The sequence below is a fragment of the Polyodon spathula genome, chromosome 9 (genome assembly GCF_017654505.1).
Source record: "Polyodon spathula isolate WHYD16114869_AA chromosome 9, ASM1765450v1, whole genome shotgun sequence".
Lineage (NCBI taxonomy): Eukaryota > Metazoa > Chordata > Actinopteri > Acipenseriformes > Polyodontidae > Polyodon > Polyodon spathula.
In genome coordinates, this window is record NC_054542.1 from 5,870,564 (window position 1) to 5,884,890 (window position 14,327).

The 14,327-nt window shown below is 39.9% G+C and overlaps 2 protein-coding genes across 2 annotated transcripts; both read left to right on the top strand.

Moving 5' to 3' along the window:
• The first annotated feature begins 3,775 nt into the window (after positions 1 to 3,775).
• Positions 3,776 to 4,756, top strand: LOC121321244 (olfactory receptor 52D1-like). Its single transcript, XM_041260144.1, has one exon. The coding sequence runs from the start codon at positions 3,776 to 3,778 to the stop codon at positions 4,754 to 4,756; it is 981 nt and encodes a 326-aa protein (XP_041116078.1).
• A 1,570-nt stretch (positions 4,757 to 6,326) lies between these two features.
• LOC121321245 (olfactory receptor 52K2-like) lies at positions 6,327 to 7,229 on the top strand. Its single transcript, XM_041260145.1, has one exon. It carries the CDS (start codon positions 6,327 to 6,329, stop codon positions 7,227 to 7,229), a length of 903 nt encoding a protein of 300 aa, XP_041116079.1.
• Positions 7,230 to 14,327: the final 7,098 nt, after the last annotated feature.

Here is a 14,327-nt window from a genome sequence, read left to right on the forward strand (position 1 = left end):
GTAAACAGCTGAAGGCCAGCTTGCAGCCTCTTTCAGTGACTGCATGTATTGAAGAGATCTATTTACTAAAAGCCTTCTAGGCCCTATGATACAGAGCAAGTTTTATTAACACAAATGGTAAACCTGATGAAAACCACCAAATTTGAATTGAATCTCTAACTTCCATCCAAAAATGCTGCATTACAGTCAAACTTTAGAAATAGTTTTTGAGGTGTGTTTAATTCTGCTAAGGTGCTCTCTGCATAATCTTTTGTAAGTAATTGGTTTGAAGCAAAAAAAAAAAAAAGTAATTGAGGTTTAAAGAATTATTAATCTCAGAGGACAATTATAAATTAAATCACTTCATACAGTTTACTGCTGGCTACTTGAACTTGCAAGAGAATTTTAAACAACGTGTATGTCTGAAAAAAAAAATCCAAAACATGTTTAAAGTGATGAGCTAGCCGTGGGTTTTGCTGAAGATGTAGCAGTTATGCTTTGCAATAAGGTTCAATGGCAGGGGACCTAGTATACTAGCTACAGCTAATGAGCTGTTGCTCTACAGTCACAGCAGAGTTGATTAACCACAAGCTCTAAGTTCCACCTGCTGGACACTCACACACTGTGCTGATGGATTGCTAGTGTCCACAGCTGGACCAATTACCTGAAGTTGTTCTTCTACTATTCAGATGCGTACATTTATTCCTCATCACACAAAGTTTCCTAAAGGAAGAAAAAGCCAGCATGGAATCAGATGATGCTAAACCAGCAGGAAGGCCTTTTTAAAATAAAATAGTGTAACACTCTTGTCACGTCTGCAAGTGAAACAGGTCTTGGGGCCACCAGATGAGATTCCAAACTTGCCGTTTTTATCAATAGAACTAAAGAAAATAACAATGAATCGCCAATCTTCATTCTTCTACCCACTCTCACTTTCTCTCTCTGTTGTTCTTGATCTCTCCAGTCTCTCGCTCTTCCGTCTTTACTGCACACTCCAAACTTTCTTCAGGGTTCTTTCTATAGCTTCCCAGATCAGGCCATCACCTTCAGCCTATTACTCTGTCCCTCACAGTCATGCACAACCAGTTACTCTCAAGTCTGCGCACCTTCTCCTGCTTGCGGCTTGACCCCCCCCTACTTATAGCTTTGGGGGAGGGTTCCACCCAACATACAAGCACATACACTATGCCCCGTTCCCGTACAACACATGTAAAATGAAATAACACATGACACACAGAGTCCAGCATGATGTCATCGTCTGGGTCCTTACATAGCCTCCCCCCTTAGTCCCTCGTCCCCAAAGGTAGGACAAGGTCTCAAAAATGACCCGGTGGTCAGTGGCATCATTGTGCGTGTCATCCCCTCTGTGTGTGTCCCCTGTGAGCCACAGGGGATGGACAGACTGAGCTATCAGGAACATGTGAACCAGGATGGGGCGGGAGGGAAACGTCATTTTTACACACTCTCCATGGCATTTGCACCCAATATACGACATCACTAATCTACTCCAGGACCCAGCAAAGCCAGAGTCAGTGACTGTCCAGCTTGGGACAACGGCAACTCTTTCTCCTGGGGCTGTCGAATCAGACCAGCTCTCTGGCATTAAACTGGTGCTCCTGAGTTCGGAGGTCATAGTTCTACTTCTGCCTCACCCCAGCAGCCTGCAGCTGGTCCTGGGTGAAGCAGTGGGCTACCTCTAGCCAGTCTGGTTGCACCCTGGCATACTCATGACCCTGAGATACACTGGGGGTATCTGGGGGGCAGCCGAAAAGCATTTCAGCGGATATGCAGAGCTCACGCCTCAGACCCGGCCACTTAGTGAAACAGTTGAGGGCCACCAAGAAGAACGGGTTCCCCTTCTTTTAGCATGGACAGAGGCCCAAAGCATCCACAGAGACCCTCTCCATGGGCCCACCGACATGGTAGTGCTGGAGTGGGGTGTGCAACATGCCTGGGGGTCCTTTCCGAAGCCGCCGTAACATATTCGTCACCCCAAAATGTCCGGTGCCTGGGGTTCCATGATGGGAGTCGAGCACCTTCCGATGCAGTGCTTCAGGGACCACCACCTGCCACCTTGCCTTTCCCATCGCTGGCTCCTTCCATTGGTACTGGAGGACTCCATCTCTCAGGGCCAGTCCAGACAACTGTGAACACAGACTGCGGGGGGCAGTGAAGTGCCAAGCTACTTCCTCCTAGGGGCGCTTCTGCTGGTCCTCCAGCAACCATATCACAGACGCAGGTCCGGGTCATCTTCCTGGTGCCTCCTCCATTCGACTCTTCACTGGTACCACCACGCAGCATATCCTCTCCTCCCTTCTGGACAATGCAACCTCTCTCTCCTCCTTCCTGCTGCAGTGTCTATAGTTTCATTTGTATTTTGTTTATTTCTGTGTTTTGTGTAAATGATTTGAGTGTCAGGTGCTCCACCTGAGACCAGCCTAGGCTGCCAGCCAAGGTTTAAGTATAGGAGACCAGAATGAGTTTAGACTAGAAGAAATATTGCTGCAAGTCCTGCATTGGTGGTGTTAGGAAAGGGATCCACAACCAACATAGGTGTGGGTTAGTGCACACTCTGACGTGTTACAATAGCAGATGTTCAATTAAAAATAAAAACATAAATAGCAGAACTCCCAAATCTTTCTGAATTAATTGAATCACGGATATTTGACAGTGAGCTGTCACAGACCCATGCAGGATTGGAATTTGTCTTTATACATGATATATTGCAAATGTTGAATTCACTTCAACAGGAGGTGAGACTCATTACACTGGAGTGACAACTCTACAAGACTAAGGACCCACAAGAAGCATTGCATTGACCCTTGTGCTCCCATAGTGTAACATATAGTATGACTTGGCTGCTTTTGCTCAGCGTGTGGAAAGTGTCCATTGCCTCAACAGCGTAAGGTTTAGAGTGTTATTTATGGAAACAGGTACAAAGAAAATAAAAATACAATTCTGATCTCATAACATGTAGTTAAGGGTTATATTAAGCAATGGACATCTGAACTCCAATTAAGAAGCAGAATGAATCAACAGAAAGCCACACCTCTGGGGAATAGGAAAGAGATTTAAAGGCAGTTATTGTCAAGAGTCGGCTAACAGTGTAGTCAAACTGGAAAGTGAAGAAGAGATTCCTTTTACATAGTGTGAGTATTATTAATGATATTATTTGTGTTAGTTGCTGAAACAAAAATGCACATAGAATAATATACATTGATTGGAACGTGTAAGCTGTTTATGTAATGTGGGCAATAAATATAAAACATGTAATAAAATGTAATTTAAATATAATAAATGAAAACAGCTACTGGTTCACACATGATACTGACTATTATAGCCATGGGGCAGCATACCATGGTACAATTACAACTGCAGTAGAGGACAAGGTCAAGCAAGTGTAGTGAATTACAGAGAGGTATGGTAAGGGGAGGTACAATGGATGGTAAACCACATTAAAGCATGGTAAGTATAATTATGGGGAAAAGTTAATGTTACAAACTAAGAAAAAAATAAAGACCTTGAATTGTTTTATTAGTTTGTAAAATGTGCGGGAATTTTTAATTTATAAAAAAAAATAGTACTTATTTAAAGACTGGAGTAAATGCTTGAAATATGCCCCTATACCTTTAAATTACATTCAAGTGGGTAGGGTTCCAGAGTTAATCTTTTTACTAGTTTGTAAAATGTGCAGGAGTTTTATAGATAGATAGATAGATAGATAGATATGAAGTTATAATGTTATTTTGTTTTACAGGTATCAGGCATGTTTAAAGCCAACAGCACTGGAATCACAATGCAAGAAAAACCAGGAGGAAACCATTCTTATACTGACTTCATTTTTACGGGATTTCCAGGATTTTCTGAATACAAGCCTTATCTTTTCATCCCTTTCTTTCTCATGTTTCTAGTGGCTGTAGTTGGAAACTCTGTAATCATTTTTGTAATCAAAACACAAACAAGTTTACATTCCCCTATGTACTTTTTAATCTTTGCCATAGCAATTGTGGATCTAAGTGCACCAATGACATTTGTCCCGAATATGTTCCTTAACCTTGTATTGAACCTAAAAGGCATTTCTCTGGGCGGTTGTCTTGCCCAAATGTTTCTTATCCATTTGATAAGCTCCTTTGAATCAGTCATACTTATGATGATGGCTTTGGATCGTTATGTTGCCATATGTAACCCATTGCGCTATAATGATTACATGAATAGTTCTACTTTCTATAAGCTATCTATTGCATTCCTGATAAGAAGTGGATTATTAATTTCTCTCATGGTCATCCTTGCTAGTACTCTTTCATTCTGTTTTTCAAATGTTATTCAACATTTCTATTGTGATCACATGGTACTAGTTGGTTTGGCTTGTGGGGAAACAACCAAGAACAGCATAATGGGACTAGTGGCCATTTTCTGTATTACAGGTGTCGACCTTTTCTGCATCTGCTATTCATATATTAACATTTTCTTTGAAGTGCTTAAATCTGCATCAGGAAAAGCACGTCAAAAAGCAGTCCATACCTGCGGCACTCATTTGATTGTCATTTTTGTGTCATATCTCTTAGCTCTGTGTTCATATCTTGCATATAGAATCAGGAACTCCATGGCCCCCGACACTCATATTCTAATAAGTCTGTTATATCTCCTTTTTCCATGTTGTTTCAATCCAATTATTTATGGTATCAGGACAAAAGAGATAAGGGAACACATTTTGAAAATGGTTAAGGGAAAGAAAATAGACCCAGAAAACATTAAGGTAGCAAGTATAACAAGGTAATACATTAAAGGAATGGTCTTATACACCAAAGTGTATAAGACCCAGAAAAAAAGAACTTGGTTTCTGGTATGCTTGAGTCACCCTGAGCAAGAAATTGAACGTGCAAATACTGTGCTGGAGCACCTTCATGTGAGTACAAGTGAAGCAAGTGTACCTATTGCCACCTCCCACCCACAGACAGACGCAGGCTCTGCACAGCGCAGACTGCAGACTGAATCACTCCTTAATCCGAAATGAAAGAGCTGCACTATTGCTTGAACGTGTATAACCTGTGTAGTGTCACTGGTGGTCAGTACTACAATACCTAGTCTGAAGATTGGCTTAAACAGTGTGAGCCAACAAAGAGTGCTTACTTCTTAAAGACATTGATGTTTACTTTTGTTTCTACCCCTCAAAAACTCCTAAACCATTAAAAAACAAAACAAAACAGAAAACAGAAACTTGTGTCTTGACATCAATTTCACCATAAACAGGATTCTTTTTTGGCTCTGATACTACAGTGGAAACACAAACTGAAGACATAATAATATAATCTTTTAGCATTTGAACCTTTTACAGTTTCTATTTTCTCTTTTTCCTTTACTTTTTTCTTAGGGAATAAATTGGTTTTAACTTTTACACATAGGGATAATAAAATGTCAGTATATCCTCAAAAAAAAAAAAAAAAAAAAAAAAAAAAAAACACTGTTAATGTTTGATCTTTGTCAATTGTTATTAAAGTATCAGATTTCTAAACTGATTTATTAACAAATATATGTATGAAAGCAAAATATGAACCAATATCACAGTTTCTGTTCAGTATTTACAAAAACAGTAATGTAAATGTGCTATGTTTCTCAATAAAGTGCAAATGACTTAATGAAGTCAGCGTAAAACATTTGCACATTTGTAAAACTTTTCATTTGTACTATAACAAATCCTCAATATACTTCACGGAGAGATATACAGGCATTAGTGGGCCACTAATTTTTTCTGAAATGTAAAGTAGCCTTTATCCCTTCTCTTTCTCACACTCGAACTGAACACACTGCATCCCTCCTTCTGAAGCTGTATATAGATATAAATAACAAAAAAACTTTAAGTTACAAAGTGTTAAAGTGCATTGATCCACATGTCCATAGAAACCCTCCTGAGGGCCATGGCAGATCAGGCATGCAGCTCAAGTCCACACATGTGCAATATAAGCATTAGAGTTAGGGTTACAGTTTTCTTGTTTGCTGTGTAAGTGATTTGGTTGAGTAGTGCTTTGCTGCACAGAATTCTTCAGACAACCCAGTTAACTTTATGGAGAGCTATTTAACTAAAACGATGCCCTACAGTATGTGTTGACTGAATTGTATATGTGGATTATATATGCATATGTATATTTAATAGATTCACTGCTGGTTTCACAGACCCACTAAACTTGCACTACCTAATAATAATCCAAGATTAGTGCTAATCACGGTCAGGAAAAGCAGCCCTAAATAATTTAACTTGATTTAAAATGTTGTTTAATGGTTTTGTTTTGTTTGTTTAAATTTAAAATGTTCACATTCAAGGTAAAACTGAACAGTAGCAATCACCAGCCATGCGAGATGAATCTGTAGAATGTAGTAATCTTTCTCACACCACATTTATTTTAATTGGATATTTTAATGTGATCAAAACAGCTGAGAGTCTCCACACTCCTATGTATTTATTAATTTCCTACATGGCAGTTATAGATATTATTGTACCAACATCTATTATTCCCAACCTGCTGCTTAGCCTGTTATTTGACTGGAACGGGATTTCTTTGGCCGGCTGCCTAACTCAGATGTTTTTTGTTCACTACATCTCTTCATTTGAATCAACTATCCTCTTAACAATGGCTTTGGATCGATATGTTGCTATTTGTAACCCACTGCGCTATACTGAAATCATGAACACATCTGTCTTTTTAAAAATTGCTCTTTTCTCAGTGATAAGAGGTGGGGCATGGATGTCTGCCCTGATTATTCTTGCTCATCCTCTCTCTTTCTGTGGATCAAATATAATCAATCAGTGTTACTGTGAGCATATGGCACTTGTTTCCTTGGCTTGTGGTAGTACCACTATAAATAACGTAATAGGGTTGTTAATGGCTTACACTATTGTTGGGTTTGATATTAGTTGTATACTTTTTTCTTACATTAGGATCATAACTGTGGTTATCAAAACCGCATCTGTAAAAGCACATCAGAAAGCTTTTCATACCTGCAGCACCCACCTGATAGTTATGTTTTTCTTCTACCTGTCAGGCAGTGTATCATTTGTAACATACAGGGTCAGCAATACAATTCCTACAGATGTTCACACTCTGTTAAGTGTTATGTATTTAGTTGTCCCAGCAAGTGTAAATCCCATTATTTATGGAGTCCGAACCAAAGAAATCAGGCAAGCCATTGTGAAAATGTTTAGAAGAAAAAGAAGAATCCTTGTCTCCAGTAATGTTGCTACTGTAAAGACTTAAAGTTGTCTAAATTTACTGTCTTTTTTGCATTGTATGAACATATAACAATCTGAGGATGTAATGGTAAAATTAAAGTATAATAGTATTATTAGAAGCAATGAAGGAAAGCTAAATAAGAAAGTATAGTTTTTTTTTTCCTTGAATGCATTGTGTAGATTAATGTAAATACATAACAATAAAACAGTCAGAAACAGAAATGTGAAACACTGCATTTGCACTGTTAAAAAAGGCCAAAGATACTTCATGTTCCTGGAAATTCCAGGATTCACCACCTTTCCATGTCCTGGTATAAAAACTAGAATACCAGTCTGTTTCTTATACACAAACAGAGCACTCCTTTTCTCCTAGCACACAGTTTAGTGTATTTTAGAAAATGGCACTCTGTACTTGAGCAATAAAAACCCCTCTGGAGTTTAACCATTTCCCTGTATGTTATTTGTGTATGATGGGGGTAATGGCACTACTCCAGTTACAGTAAAATATAGAGGATTAATGTTGCTGGCTTAAGAATACAGGAACACAGTAAGCCTACAATGTGGCACAGCAAGTGTTTGCTATACAAATTGAATTTTGACAAAGACATTAAATCACGCCAAAATACCCCACCCCCACCCCCATGAATTTACTCCAAGCCACCTCCCTCAGTTTAAAAAGCACTGCATCCCAGCAAAGTAGACTTGAATTTGTAAACTGACCGATGATAAATATGCTGTATATGATTAGTTGCCGTGGTTTCTACACATTTTAAGGTGATCTAATTAATATGATAAAGTTGAGTCGTTTTTATGTTCCCAATGTTTTAGATGTGACTACTTTACCTAGTATGCAGTTCCATGCATTTATATAAGTGCTTTCTGCCTCCCATTCTAAACTTACTTTTACTCAGCTTCTGCCTCTGTGTATGTCCTCTTGTTCAGCTCTGTTTGCCAACACTGTAGTGTCCCAACATCATATGAAGCTGTAGCAGTAGTCTGCACCAAAACAATATGGTAATATGTTTATATTAAAGCTGTAGGTTAAAATAACTTTTAAGGAAACTGTTCTGTATCTTCTTTACAGAAGAATCTCAAATTTGCACACCACACACTTACAAACTGTCAAACAAACACAACTTCAAACGGGAAACAGGGCTCCTGATTACTGTAAACACTATGATGATTTGAATAGTCTTATAGAGTTGTTTTCCTGGCTGTTTTCTTTTGTTTTTTATTTTCTTATTATTATTGCTCAGGTTAAAGCCATGGTACACATGTATTAGATAACTGGAAATAATTTAAAATTCACGTGGCAGGAGCCAGAACTATGAGAGGAAGGGAGTGTTTTTTGCAACTTAGGATTGGAGTGTTTTTTCCAACCTTGTGACTGAGTCTCAGTTAGGGACAGGGTTCGACCCTCAGGAGACGGAATGGCTCATACGAAGCCTTGACGGAAGAAAAGAGAATCTAAAAAACACAAATAATTGTTAGTTATAGGACTCGAGCACTAAGAGTATGAGGGCCACGTCCCAGGAGGGTAAAGAAGGAATTAAGACAGAGTCTTCTTTCTTGAGGCAAGATATAGAGCATGAGCTGTGAAAGAATAATGTGGCCGGTGGTCCCCTCTGACCACACGACGAACCTGTAGTTACTGGAACGCCAGGTCAGGGAAGTGAGACTCACTATCCCCCCACAGGGAACTGACACAGAAGCATGCGGAATATGAAAGAAGTAAGGAGGAGGAGGAAGGAGGAGGGAAAAAGCAAAATGCAAGAGAAATAGCTGAGCTGTGACTGGGTTTAAATAGGGAGTCAATGATGATAGACAGATGAAATTAGTCAATAATGATAGGAAGGTGAAATTAGGAAGAGGCAAAGCCCTGGCTCATGCCTAAAGTTAACATGAATTGTAAATAAGTTTAAAAATGAGATTTGTGATTTTTATTAAAAAAAATGTATGTTTGCAAATGACCTTAGAGGCCTACCACAGGCTGGACTGTTGCTTTTCTTAATTCATGCACTTCACTCAAACAATGGCTGATGATGAAAATACAGCTTACAGTTGGAATGTTCCAATAATAAAATAAGAAAATTGCTGCCACAAGAGACAGTGGGAACGTGGGACAATTCTTGCTGGCAATATCCTTTTCTGTAAATAATTAAGATGCTTTTTGCATGTGTTCGCCAGTGTATGTCTATGTGCTGTGCGAGAGCTTAGTGGCTATTTGAGTGTGTGTATGTGTGTGTGTGTGTGCACATGTGTGTGTCTGTGTGTCTGTGTGTGTGCGTGTGTGTGTGTGTGCGTCTGTGTGTACGTGTGTGTGTGTGTGTGTGTGTGTGTGGATCCTTCTGTTCGCTGTACTCAGTATTCTTCTATCTCGCCTTTGCGTTGCTGTCTCCAGTTAGCAACAGTGCTCTAAAGGGGCCTTTCCTAGAGCCTATCAGAGTGTAAGGCTGGGGGTTGCTGCAAAATAAGAGCTAATTACCTTGAGCTACATACCTTGGTTTGTTTATTGACCCTGTAGGTGGCGTATTTGTCAAGATTACTACAATATGTTATTAGGCTGGGGCCTGAATCAAATGAAAGTGTATGGCATTGTTATATACACAGTATCCCTTGAGGTAGATTCAATCAGAAAATGCAATACCACTTTGTGACCTGAATTATTTCTCTCTTTATGTTTATTAAATCAAACTTCCAAACATAAGAGGACACTCCCCAAATAAGTTACAAACCTTTTAGAAAATGCTTGTAAAAGGGTTTTCATGAGAACGCTATCTCACAAGTACTGTGGTGGGGGGGATGGCTTAGGTCGGCCAAGGTGTCCTCGGCTCGCCGTGCACCAGGGACCCCTGTAGACTGGTTGGGTGCCTGCGGGCTTGCCTGTAAGGTGCCCAGAGCTGCATTGTCCACCGACGCTGTAGCTCTAGGTTGGCTGCATGGCGGGCCTGCAGAGTGAAAAGAAGCGGTCGGCTGACGGCACGCACTTCAGAGGACAGTGGGTGTTCATCTTCGCCACTCCCGAGATAGCGGTTATAGCAGTGAGCTGAGCCTAAAATACAACTGGACATTTCAAATTTGGAGAAAAATAGGGTAAAATCAATTGCACTAAATAAAAAAATAATGTAAAAAATGTATGGACATCGTAGGAAAGGGATTTGCCTATTCTATATGAAGGAAGTCAAACTGGAAATATAAAAAAAACATCATAACAATGACACTTGTGGTGCATATATGAAATTCCTTTTGCCTGGCAATGCCAGAGGCAATGTTTAACACAGCCCTAATAATTCTAACATAGGAAAGCGCCATGGAGAGTAGATCAGATCTTCATGTGGCAAAAACTACAACCCCCTATGCTGTTAAGGGTTGTGTCTGCCCAAGCCAATTGTACCACAGCCATGTGGTCATAATAACAGTGTTTCATTATATTAATGCATCATTATTAACTATATTAAAACATTATTATATTATTGACACATATAGTGCCTTTCATTACATTCAAATCACTTATAATAGCCAGTACATGGATTAGTCAGTCATAGACACAGGTGAAAAGCCAGGCTTTTGTAACAGTTTAGAGATCTGCAGAGACCAAGTGCATACAAACTGATAGCCCCCCCCCCCCCCACAGTAATACTTCTGAGACACCAGTATGTAAACAGCTGAAGGCCAGCTTGCGGCCTCTTTCAGTGACTACATGTATTGAAGAGATCTATTTGCTAAAAGGCTTCTAGGCCCTATGATACAGAGCAAGTTTTATTAACACAAATGGTAAACCTGATGAAAACCACCAAATTTGAATTGAATCTCTAACTTCCATCCAAAAATGTTGCATTACAGTCAAACTTTAGAAATAGTTTATGAGGTGTGTTCAATTCTGCTAAGGTGCTCTCTTCATAATCTTTTTGCTAGCAATTGGTTTAAAGCAAAAAAAAAAAAAAAAAAAACATTTGATGTGTTGTTTCTGGTTTTTTTCTTTTTTTCTTTTTTATGGTGGATGACATGAAACTGCTAATAGTAACTGAGGTTTAAAAGATTATTAATCTCAGAGGACAATTATAAATTAAATCACTTCATACAGTTTACTGCTGGCTACTTGAACTTGCAAGAGAATTTTAAACAACATGTATGTCTGAAAAAAAAAATCCAAAACATGTTTAAAGTGATGAGCTAGCCGTGGGTTTTGCTGAAGATGTAGCAGTTATGCTTTGCAATAAGGTTCAATGGCAGGGGACCTAGTATACTAGCTACAGCTAATGAGCTGTTGCTCTACAGTCACAGCAGAGTTGATTAACAACAAGCTCTAAATTCCACCTGCTGGACACTCACACACTGTGCTGATGGATTGCTGGAGTCCACAGCTGGACCAATTACCTGAAGTTGTTCTTCTACTAGTCAGATGCGTACATTTATTCCCCATCGCACAAAGTCTCCTAAAGGAAGAAAAAGCCAGCATGGAATTAGATGATGTCAAACCAGCAGAAAAAACTTTGTTTTCTTGCTTTTTTATTTCTTGCTACTGTAATAAAATATAATAGTGCCCAAAACTCAAAATCCACTGTTAGTTTAAATTGAAATGACATGTATATCTCAAGGGTTCTGTCCTGGTTAAACAGATAGGTGAGTGAAAAGGCACACCTAGTATGAACAGAGTTGAATCGCCCAGTTATCTGCAGTGGCACTTCCAGAACAGCAGAAACAATAAAAACTGATATACCATTTCTCCTGCCTCAGCCTTTAATATCTCATTTCATATCAGTGAAGATACTTGCATGGTACAGTAAGGGCCCTGACAGGGTATTTGCTCAAGATCTTGCAGCTCAACAAGTATGGTGCTTAAATATAGTAGTTCTGTCTATTTTTTTAACGCACTGCATCTCTTGTTAATAGCTGTCCACGCTTCAACATGGAGCAACTGCAATATATAAATGTTGAAAGAAAAATAAAAATCTATATTCCATGTCAGCTTATTATTTATTATTATTATTATTATTATTATTATTATTATTATTATTATTATTATTATTATTATTATTATTATTATTAATTAATAATAATAATAATAATAATAATAATAATAATAATAATAATAATAATAATAATAGTTGTTTTGCTGCTGTGATTATTCAAAAAGTTTCCCATTTAATCACTCGTCACGGGTACCAATACATTGTATGCCATTTACTTTATTTTTATTGGGATTTGTTTGCACAAACTTTACTTACTCAGTTGAAAACTGGCGTCCCTTGTTATTGCTCATCATTTGCCATTAAGTGCTGTATCTCACAAGGACAAAAAAACAAACAGAGTGCATCCTCACTGGATAAAATAAATTAGCCATGGACATCATCTGGTCCCAAGATAAAAACACAGTTGCTCATTATTATCACCAACGCCAATTAAACCAGTTTCTAGTCAATAGCTTTAATTGGTCACTCAAGGTTTCAGTTTATTTTCCAAAGTAAGTGTAGCAATTAGCAAGATGAAAACACACACACATTGGAAAATCAGGCGCGGCAGGTTGTTTTATAGTCTTAAAAGCAAAGCTACAGTTAGAAATTAAATGACAGAAATATTGGTTTTCCTTCAAGTACAATACTGAGATGCTCAATTTGTTGTGACCCAATCTAGGCTCCCATTCCTCCTACACTAGTTCTTTGATAATTACATTAATGTAACTGCAATTCCTGTATGTCCTCCACGAATTAAAGCTGTACTGCCTAGAAAGAAAAAAAAAACAACAACAACATGTTAGTCCCATACTGTACAGCCTCAACCTTCAATGACCCGGTGCTTCGGTACCACAGCACACACATAGCCCTTGGTACTTAGGTATCTCGGTGTGCACAAGTGCTCAGTGCATACGGCACACGGTGCCCAGCTCTAAAGCGTCACTGCACAGTGCACGGTGCACGTAGTGCTCTCGGAACTCAGTGCACGCGGTTCTTGGTATGCACTGTGCACGTGGTGCACATGGTGCATGGTACCCACTGCTACAGCACTAGTGCATGCACAGTATGCTGTGTGCACGGTGCTTGAGAAGCACGATGCTTGGCCACTGCCACAGAATTAGCTCAAGAGCTCACAGTGCTGCACAGTACATGGTGTACACAATGTACGATACTCAGTGCACATGGAGCTCGGTAGGCAGGTGTCTAGTACCTAGGTGCACATAGCTCCCTTGGGTACTCGGTGCACGAGGTGCCTCGTTGCCCTCTGCCTGTAGATGGTGCTCCACTCCCTAGGCTATGCACTGCAATGGTCATGTGATTGCACGTAGTCCAGGCTAGACACCCCTGTCCAGTTGCTGTGATCAAGACTGTATGAAATAGCTCTCTCTCAAGTTTTCTGGGGACCCTGCAATTTCATTGCTGGAAGACCTACATCACTTTGTGATTGCAGTCTGCTTTCTAACCTTAATTGCAATTGCAGTTTAAAAAAGAAAAAAAAAAGAAAAAGAGACACGTGATCCTCCACTGGACCCCGGTTCTGCCACACCCCACTGTGGAGTTGACTCTGCCTGCTCAGCCCGCCATCTTGGTGCGCTTAAAAATTCTAGTTCACCCTCGTTGCTGTGGTATCTGTTGTATTACTCTCACAGCCTTTGCACGGCCAGCCCTGAGAGATCCCACTGCGCATGGTGACAGCCTTCTTTGTGGTTATCACCTCTTCTTAGCAGGTCAGTGAGCTCCAGGCGCTGTCTGTGCACAGCTTCTGCATGCGTATTTGGGAGGATGGCAGCAGGGTGTCAGTGCGCACCAACCCTGCTTTCCTCCCCAAGGTGATCACAGCCTCCTACATTAATCAGTCTGTGGAACTGGAGTCCTTCCATCCACCTCTGTTTGCTTCAACGGAGGATGAGAGATTGAATTTCCTCCTCCCAGTGTGGGCATTGAGATGCTACATGCATAGGATAAGAGCTCTGCGTCAATCTGACCAACACTTCATCTGTCACAGGGCACGGACCCTAGGACACCCGTTCTCTCAGCAGTGTCTGTCACATTGGATTGTGTACACAGTCTCGACTGCATATAATAGTGCTGGCTTGCCCCCATGTGGTAGGGTAGCCGCACACACCACTAGAGGGTTGGCTACATCTTGGGCCCTCTTCAGAGGGGCC